We start from the raw sequence: 10,664 nt of genomic DNA on the forward strand, positions 1-10,664 counted from the left end.
AATTTGGGAGCAAAATGAGCAAAAACAAAGCGAAAATTAGACAATTTGAACAGATTTCAGAAGTCACACGGGCTGGACAAACGGCCGTGTGAGCCACACGGGTTGCCACACAACCATGTGCTAGACCATGTAGATTTCATGATTCACACTCCAGACACGATGGAAAACGTAAATTTTAGGTTTTTCGGGAATTTTAAGACTTATAAATACCAAATATAAGAAAAGGAAAGAGAGCCGTCAGAGAATATTAAAGAAAATAACTTGAAAAACGCTGTTGAAGTCGACTCTGAAGTAGATTTCTATCAAGATTGAAGATCTCCTTTTAATTTCTTTGAAGTTTTTATGAGCTTCTTTATTTCTTGTGGTTATGATCACTTTGAGATGTTTTTATTTGCGATTACAAAATAATTTTCTAAATACCTAGGGGAGATGAACCCTATGATAAATTCTGTCTTTTGATTTTTGTTTTACACAATAAATACTTGAATCTTATTCTCAGTTATGTGTGCTTAATTCTTGATTTAATATTTCTAGATTATTAATTCATGTTTGATGTGCTTAATTCAGAGGAGGAATAGACCCTATTTAAGATGTAGATATAGCATAACTGAGTGGAGGTACATGCAATTGTAGAAATAGGACAACATAAATCTACTGGATTAGAGTCAAATCTAATAGGGAATCCATAGATCGAGTTAATGTGATAATTGTGGTTTTAATTAGAAAGAAATTTCAATTAATCAAGCTAAAGTCAGTTGCTTTTAGTCTTGAAGAGAGATATTAGCATAATTTAAGGATTTATATGGATTAAGATATTAAGTGAATAAATTGTTTAATTCAGATTGATAACGATAGATGCAGTCTAGGTAGATTCTTTCCTGTGTATTGTTTCGCTTCTTGGTTATTAGTCAATTATTTTCCTAATTTGCTCTTTGCCAAGTTCTTAGTTAATTGATTTAGTTAATTTTAGTTTAATTCAATCACTTCGATTTGTCGGTTGGATAATAAAATGATGATAATTGCTAGTACTTTTAGTTCTCATGGGAACAATATCTTTGCTCACTATAGCTATACTATTTATCGATAAGTGCACTTGTCTTTGTCGTATTTTTAGTTGGTTTTGTGGACATCAATAAAGTAAAATTAAATTAATCAAAATTAATATGATATTTTTGGAAATTAATTTTCAAGTCAGACGATTAGCCCAATGGGTAATTGAACTTGAAAATTGGACATGAGATCGTAAATTGGGCTCGAGAGCCCAAAAACGAGACTAAAACCAGAAAACTGGTTGAACTGATGGCTAGACCGAACTGGTTGGGTCATCTCTAACCCCGACTGAACCGACATTCTAACTGGTGGCTAGACCGGACTCGTCATGTCATCAGTGACCCAGACCAAACTGAAAGTAACCGAATCGACTCGGGGTGTCGTAAAGGTGTCACACTTGCATCACCGGACATGGCGGTGTTGGCAGCCACGACAGCGATGTTTTGGTGGCTAGTGGTGGTTGGTTTTTGGTGGTTGAGTAGTGGAAGAGTTACACTCCTACTAGGACTTTATTAGAGAATTTGATTTTAAATTAATTATTCTAAAAATAATATTATTTTAATAGTTTAATATTAAATTTAATTTAATACTTATCTCAATAGTATTTTATTAATTTAATATTAAAGTGATTATGTTAATATTAAATTTAATTTAATGTATTCTATTATTTCAATAAGATTTAATATTAAAACGATTAAATTTAATCATAGTTAAACTCTCTAAACTCTCCCTATATAAAGAGAGCCTTGGGTTATTAATTTAGACACTTGAATTCAAGAGAAAGTTGTAAAGAGAAAATTCTCTAAAGAGATTATTTCAAGAAATTTCTAGAAATATTTTTCTGATTTACAATTTGACCCAAAAATTTAGAGAAATTGCAAAATTACCCCACTAGTAATTTTTGTGAAAAATTTTCTTATTCGAAGCGAACCCACACTCGGTAGACGTGAGCTTGAGGATAACAGAGAAGACTACTCGGTCGAATCGCCCATCCTAGACGAATAAAAAAGGTACAATTTTAATTAAGTGTTTATTACTTTAGATATCACAACCAAAACCTTATTTTGGAAAAGTTTTTAAAACTTTGTTTTCTCTAAATTCATTTTCCGCTGCGTTTTCGAAACCCATTTTTTTCCAACAGTGCCACCCCCTCTTCTAGTTAAACTAGAAGACTAGGTTTTCTATTAAATAAATATTATTTGTGTGTTACTAATTCAACTAGAATTTTCATATCTCCCCCAATAAATAAATGGCACTAGTAGAGCTATTTATATATAAGAGTTCATATAAGTTTTCAATATTGTTATTTTGCTAGAAATAGCGATAATTTATTTTCTATGTGTAAATTCTATTTTCTAGGAATAATAATTCTACTAGTTTCAATTGAGAGAGAATTTTTTTCCTACTGAAAGTAATAATTCTACTAGTTTTATCCAGGTGTACATCCAGTAATGAGGCAAAGTAATTGTTTGAGCCCACAATCGAAGCAATTCGTGGTACGAGAATAGCGAAGAATTTTCAAAACTTTAATTTTTCGCTGTACAGAAAATCATTTTTAAACGAAAATTTTCCAACCATAATTGGCCAAAAGTATCCTACCATTTGTAGTAAACGATGCAAAGGTGAAACTTCCTCCCCACGCTACTGTTAATGATCATCTTTCAACCTTTACTTTGCCTCATTACTGGATGTACACCTAGATAAAACTCCAACATTTCTATGATATAAAACACCATGAATCAAAACATAATGCATTAAACTTGGAATGCTACTAAGAGTAGGTTGATGTAGTTGTTCCATGATGGGTACACACTAGTATTTATCACCTTCATATTCTTGAGGTTGAAGTAAGTCCGTATTTGAACAAGTTAGGCCTTTTCTAAGCATTGTCATAATAATGCTTTCATTTTTGTTTAGTATATGTATTTTTAAGGACAAAGTAGCAAGAGCATCCACATACTCATTTGTAGATCTCAGACTGTATTCACATCTCACTTTAGGAACCTCTTCTGTAGGGATTGTACAAGAGTGTTGTAGGGATCTAACATAGGTTCCTTCTAAGAGAACTCCCTACTAGATTCCTTGATAATTAAATAAGAATCCCAGTAAATGAAAAAGTTATTAATCTAATGGTAAGTTCAACAAACATTCCTAAAAAAGGTGTCTCATGATCTACCTAATTGTTGGTGCAAAGAAAATCCAATTAAAAGGCCAAGGAGATTAGTCTTCTACTTGATTTTAAGGAGATTAACTTTAGACCTAAAATCAATGAGTTCCATTCTATGCTAGCTTCAACACCCAAGGAGAAGCTTCTTCTATTTGGTGGAGAGAAGCTTAACTCAAAACTCTCCCCCAAGGAATCAACCTCTACCTCTAGAGGTATTACGAATATTCCAACACCTCTCCCTATCAAAGTATAAGTTCCATTCTCCTTTTTCTATACCCACAACACATGTCGCTTCATGTAATTCAGTAAGAACTGAATTTTCCTAACAAATTAGATAATGCTTGATACTTGATAGCTGTAACAACTTGATTTTCAGTGGTGTCGAAAAAAATCGTAAATGTAACACCCTTAACCCATCTCTGTTACCAGATTAAGGTTACAGAGTGCTACCATTTCACATCACTTCAAAATAGTTATTCAAATAATTTTAAAACATACAATACATAGTTCCATTCATACTACAAATACTCTAATATTTAAAACATCAATCACATGTAAACTAATATATATAATTTAATTTCAGAAATCTAAGAGGATATATTTGTGAACTTCAAACATATAATAGGATTAAGTCTCAAAAACATTAAGCTTTAAAACTAAAATTAAAGTTTCGCTGTTGGTATCGATACTCAATTGATACCTTTCAGAAAAACCGATACCAAAATTCAATTATGCTTTCTTTGCAAAACAATGGTATCAATAATTAGTTGATGGTATCAATATTTTATGAAAAAGTATCGATACTCAATTGAAAATACATACCATTTTGGCATTTCATTTTTTTAAGTACTGCTCATTTGGTCAAGTATCAATACCAAATGCCAAATCATCAATATTTATCCCAATAATGGTAAAAATCTCATCTTAGCAAATTTAATTAATGCCAAAAGTTACCTAACCACAAAAGACAATAATTTTATCCATTCAAACACCTAAATAACTAATCATATGCCATTCAAAGGCACTAGAATCAAGATTATTCATTCAAATAACTAAGCTATTAAAAACATTTAACATTAGCCACCTATTAAAAATTCAATTATTAAACCAAATGACCAAAATAAAAGTATGCATAAAAGCTTACCGTACCAAAGAACTAAAATCATATCTTAACCTTAAAGATTCATCTAACCACAAAGCATCTTAAATAAACATCCGAAGCTAATCATTCAACAAGATATAACCTTGCAACAAAACATTTGACATATTAACAACATAAAGCCTATATAAATGCCACACCTAAAAACAAAAATAGCAAAAGCTACCAAATAACTGGATAGTGTGAGCCTTCAGTCGATCTATCCAATCAGTCCACAATTTGGTAACTACAAAAAAAACCAAAAACAAAGACAGGTAAGCTAATGAAGCTTAGTAAGTTCATAGTTTGAATCATCAACTAAACTTACATTGATTGATATTAAAATATAAAGAGATAACATACAATTCCTAATAGCCGAATACACATCCACAAATTACATTAGTTCATGATCACATATCAACATGTAATACAATATTCCTCATCACAAATAAACCATCAATTCCATATTCAACATGTCATCCAAAATAAGTGAGCTCATATACAAATAAATATTTCATTGAACATTTGACACTTTTAAAAATCTTGATACTCAAACCATAGGCATCATAGATGCATAACAGAGGCACTGAAGTGCAAACAAAGGCACGAATGTGCGATCAGAGGCACCGAAGCGCAAACCAAGACACCAAAGTGTGACAGTGTAACACCCCCTACCCGAGACCGTTGCCGGAGTCACTAAATTAATTATAACTGTTCACTATTCACAATAATTTATTTCACTATTCACAATAAAACTGTCCACCTGCGCAGCAGTCACTAAATTAATTATAACTCGAGCTACAAAACTCAAAATTTAGATCCGTGAATTTTCCCTGAAACTAGACTCATATATCTTTTTACCATAAATTTTTTCAGAATTTTTGGTTCAGCCAATTAGTACAGTTTATTAATTAAAGTCTCCCCTGTTTCACTGATTGACTGTCCTGACCTCTCGTCACTAAAATTTAATTATCTCATACTATCCTTGATGATTTTTCAAAATCACATCACTACTACTGTCTCAAAATTGATTCACTGCCAATTTTTACTTTTCATGATTTCTATGCATAATTTATCACCTAGACTTTTTTAACAACAAACACCTTCATACTTAGCCATTTTAATAACTATTCATCATCAAACATTTACATATCATCTTTTGGTCATAATTTAAGAATATACAATCGAAATGACTAAGTCCCTATACATGCCATAGCTCAAAACATTTATCATCTTAAAATACCAACTTGTGGTGGTTGATAGTGTGAACGGTCTCCGACGTCTTCAAGATCCCGACTATGCTTGATAATATTATATGAAAGAAAAAGAAATAAAAGAAGTAAGCATAAAGCTCATTAAGTTTACAAGTAAATAAATAACAACATTTAACACAAATAATGATATGCAAGTATCATGTTCTTAAGTTTCCTCTTTACTTACTCTCATTTACTTGTTTATTTACTTACCTATTTAGTTAGCTTAAGATTACAACTTACTCTTCTCTTGCTGAAATGTTGGTTCTCACTGATATCATAACATATTCTTACCTCTTATAACTCACCTGAAGTTGCTAATTACACTTTTACTTGAACTTCCATAGAACATAATCTGTTTTCTAGCCTGTTGAGCCACATTGGAATAATAAGGATACTTGGGTCTCTTTTCTGATAATAACATGCCAAAGCCATGTCCCAGACATGGTCTAACTCCGAATCTAGCAACTTTGTCCTCTATCTTTTTCTTTCCCCGGTCTAACTCCGAATTTTGTTCTTCTTGATCTATAATAGCAAATTTAGCTTATTTAATACTCACATTCATCAAAACAATCCTTGACTCGAACTTTGGAAAAATTATGATTTTGCCCCTAAACTTTTGCATAATTACACTTTTACCCCAAAGCTCGGAAATTAAACTTCATCTCTTAATCTTATGTTTTATGGCAAGCTGAACATTTTTCCCTTCTATGACAACATCAAATTCCCACTCTAGCATGTACTTATGAACATTAGGTATTTTTACGAATTATGTCAATATACTCCTTTTCACTTAAAATCGATTAGCAAAAGTTGTTTAACATAATTTCAAGCTTCATATTATACCATAAAACATCAAAATAAACACATTTCACCTATGGGTATTTTTCCAAATATAAACCCTAGGTTAAACTATTGCTAGAATAAGCTAAATCAAGTTACCAAGACTCCACAAACGTTAAGAAGATTAAGAACGGGGCTTGGGATCACTTACTATGGAGCTTGGAATCTTGTAAACCCTAACTATGGCTTCCCCCTTGCTATTTTCGTTCACCATGGAGAAGATGAGCACATTTTGCCATCTTTTTCCCTTTTTAATTCTTTTTATTACTAAATTACCAAATTGTCCCTAACTTAAAAATTTCCTATTTCACTTATCTTATGTCCATTTTTGTTAACCAACTTAACCAATGGTCTAATTTCCATATAAGGACATCAAATTTAAAGTTTCATAATAATTGGACACCTCTAACAAGTAGAACTCAACTTTTGCACTTTTTACAAATTAGTTCTTTTGACTAAATTGATGCCCAAACGTCAAAATTTTTTAACGAAATTTTCACGAAATCTTTCTGTGAAATTGTAGGCCATAAAAATATAGTAAAAATAAATTTTTCCTCATCGAATTTGTGATCCCGAAACCACTGTTCCTACTAGGCCCAAAATCGGGATGTTACATTTCTCCCTCCTTTTAGGGATTTTCGTCCCCGAAAATCTTACCTGTGAAGGGATTTGGGTACTGTTTTCGGATAGCCTCTTCGGGCTCCCATGTAGCCTCATCAACCCCATGCCTATTCCATAACACCTTCACAAGTGCAATACTCTTGTTCCTTAGTTGCTTAATCTCTCTATCTAGAATTTTTACCGGTTCTTCAACATAAGTCATGTCTTCCTGAATCTCAACCTCTGTCGGTGAGATCACATGTAACGGATCGGAACGGTAATGACGTAACATAGACACATGGAATACATTATGAATCTTCTCTAACTCAGTTGGCAAAGCTAATTGATATGCTAAGGGCCCGATTCTTTCAGTTACCTCAAACGGTCTAATGAAATGTGGACTTAGTTTGCCTTTCTCACCAAATCTGAAAATTTTCTTCCACGGGAATACTTTCAAAAACACTTTTTCACCAACTTGATACTCTATCTCTTTTCTTTTTAAATCTACATAAGACTTTTGTCTATCTGAAGCTGCTTTTAAACAATCTTTGATAACTTTTACTTTCTCTTCCGTTTCTTTGACTAAATCAACCCTGTAAATTTGATTTTCCTTAAGTTCTGTCCAATATAAAGGCGTACGAAATTTACGTCCATACAAAGCTTCATAAGGTGCCATCTTCAAACTCGACTGCTAACTATTATTATAGGCAAACTCTACCAAAGGCAAATATTTCTCCCAACTGCCTTGAAATTCTAAAACACAACATCTGAGCATATCTTCAAATAACTAAATAACTCTCTCTGACTGACCATCGGTCTGAGGATGAAAAGCTGTAATGAAATTTGACTTTATACCCAAAGCTTTCTGCAATTTCCTCCAAAATCGCGATGTAAATCTCGGATCTCTGTCTAAGATAATCGATAACGGTACTCTTTGTAGTCTAACTATCTCTGAAACATACAATTCAGCCAACTTGTCAAGTGAATAATCCATACGAACCGAGATAAAATGAGCTGACTTAGTTAGCTTATCAATCACAACCCATACTGCATCTTTCTTTTTCGGTGTCAACGGCTGCTACAAAATCCATGGTAACTCGGTCCCATTTCCACTCAGGAACTAACACAGGCTGCAATAAACCTGAAGGTACCTGATGTTCGGCATTTACCTGTTGACAGATCAAGCATCTAGAAACAAATTCTGAAATATCTCTTTTCATTCCTGCCATCAATACATTTTCTTTAAATCGTTAGACATCTTTGTACTACCTCGATGAATAGACAAAGAACTGTTATGTGCTTCTTGTAAGATCTTCCGAATAAGCTCATCATTCTTTGGTACACATACTCTGTCTTTGAACATTAAACAACCATCAGAACCGATCTGAAAATCAGACTCTATTCCCGACTCCCATTAAGCTCTTTTAGTTTGCAACTCACTGTCATTTTTCTGAGCTTCATAGATTTCTTCAAGAAATATCGGTTTAGCCCTCAAATCAGCTAAAATGAAACCGTCATCTGATAAAGCCAAACTGGTATTCAAAGCTCTCAATGCAAATAAAGATTTTCTACTCAAGGCATCAGCAACAACATTTGCCTTACCCGGGTGGTAGTCGATCACTAACTCATAATCTTTAATCAACTCTAGCCATCTTCTTTGCCTCAAGTTGAAATCTTTCTGAGTCATCAAGTATTTCAAAATTTTATGATGTCTCCAAATCTTCAACGCAAACACTATGGTAGCCAGCTCTAAGTCATGCGTCGAATAGTTTTTCTCGTGTGGCTTTAACTGTCTGGAAGCATATACGATGACTTTATCTTCTTGCATAAGTACACAACCCAATCCGTTCAAGGATGCATCACTATAAATCACAAATTCTTTACCCGGTTCTGGTTGTACTAAAATAGGAGCTTTAGTCAACAATGCCTTTAACTTGTCAAAACTCTGCTGACACTTCTCAGTCCATTCAAACTTGACATCTTTCTACAACAATCTAGTCAATGGGGTAACTATCATGGAAAATCCCTTTACAAACCGTCTGTAATAACCAGCTAATCCAAGAAAACTTCTAACCTCTAATACATTCCTGGGTGGTTTCCACTGAACAATTACTGAAATTTTACTTAGATCAACTTTAATACCATCACCTGAGACAATGTGCCCAAGGAATCTGACTTCTTGAAGCCAGAACTCACTTTTGCTAAACTTGGCATACAACTGATTGCCCCTCAAAATCTGTAAAACTGTTCTCAAATGTTCGGCATGTTCAGTCTTATCATGAGAATAAATCAGAATATCATCAATGAACACAACTACAAATTTATCCAAGTAAGGTCTGAAAATTTGGTTCATTAAGTCCATGAAAATAGCAAGAGCATTAGCCAAGCCAAATGGCATCACAAGAAACTCATAGTGACCATACTTAGTCCGGAAAGTAGTCTTCGGAACATCTGATTCTTTAACCCGCAACTGATAGTAACCGGATCTCAAATCTATCTTGGTGAACACAGTGGCTCCCTTCAATTGGTCAAACATATCATCAATTCTAGGCAGTGTATATTTATTTTTTATTGTTACTTTGTTTAGCTGCCGGTAATCTATACACAACTTCATCGAACTGTCTTTTGTTTTCACAAAAAGCACTAGTGCACCCCACGGAGAACAACTAGGCTTGACAAAACCTTTATCAGTTAATTCCTGCAACTGAGCTTTCAAATCTTTCAATTCCAACGGGGTCATTCTATAAGGAGCAATAGAAATAGGAGTTGTACCTGGAATCAACTCAATACCAAATTCAACTTCTCTAACAGGAGGCAAACCTGTCAATTTTTCCGGGAACACATCTAAATACTCACGTACCACTAACCTCAAATCTTCTGCCTCTACTTCGACTAGAATATCTGGTTGGAAAATTTGATCCACTAGGGAACTCTCTAGGCCTCTTGGAAGTAGACTGAAATGATCTGCTCATCTGCCTTTTCTTCGTCTCTTACGCTTCAATTTCAGCTTTGCCCTTTTCTTTTTCTTTTAACAAATCCTCTGCTTTACAGGCTCTCTCAACTAGAACAACAAACTCTTTTATCTTTAGAACACCAACTGACAGTCAGATATCATCATTGAGCCCATCCTCAAATCTTTTACACATAATAGCTTCTTTAGATACACACTCAAGAGCATACTTGCAGAGTCTGACAAATTCACGTTCATACTCAGTAACAGTCATCTTACCCTGCTTTAACTCAAAGAACTCTTTTCTTTTCTGGTCAATAAACCTCTAATTGATATACTTTTTATGGAACTCCTCCTGAAAGAAATCCCAAGTAACTCTCTCACTTAGTACGACTGACACAAGAGTCTTCCACCAATGATAGGCCAAATCTCTAAGGAGTAAGACAACACACTTCAACATTTCTCAGGTGTACAGGATAACTCATCAAATACTCTGATAGTATTCTCAAGCCAAAATTCTGCTATCTCTGCATCATCATCATTAGTAGCCCAAAACTCTTCAGCCCCTTGTTTTCTAATCTTATCAACTTGTGGCCTTTCTCTTATAACTGTACCTGAACTTGTAACTAGGGGAGCTACATGGGGAATCTGAAAATCATGAGG

The 10,664-nt window shown here is 33.8% G+C and overlaps 1 protein-coding gene across 1 annotated transcript in view; it reads right to left on the bottom strand.

Annotated features, from left to right (window-relative positions):
* LOC105786823 (beta-galactosidase 12-like) overlaps positions 1–9,587 on the bottom strand; it is a 37,340-nt gene extending 27,753 nt beyond the window's left edge. The window contains 4 exon segments of the mRNA XM_052631178.1: positions 8,203–8,220; positions 8,321–8,400; positions 8,492–8,569; positions 9,194–9,587. Of these exon segments, the coding sequence (XP_052487138.1) occupies positions 8,203–8,220; positions 8,321–8,400; positions 8,492–8,569; positions 9,194–9,587 (570 nt within the window).
* Positions 9,588–10,664: the final 1,077 nt, after the last annotated feature.

Source organism: Gossypium raimondii, chromosome 1 (genome assembly GCF_025698545.1).
Source record: "Gossypium raimondii isolate GPD5lz chromosome 1, ASM2569854v1, whole genome shotgun sequence".
Taxonomy (NCBI): Eukaryota; Viridiplantae; Streptophyta; class Magnoliopsida; order Malvales; family Malvaceae; genus Gossypium; species Gossypium raimondii.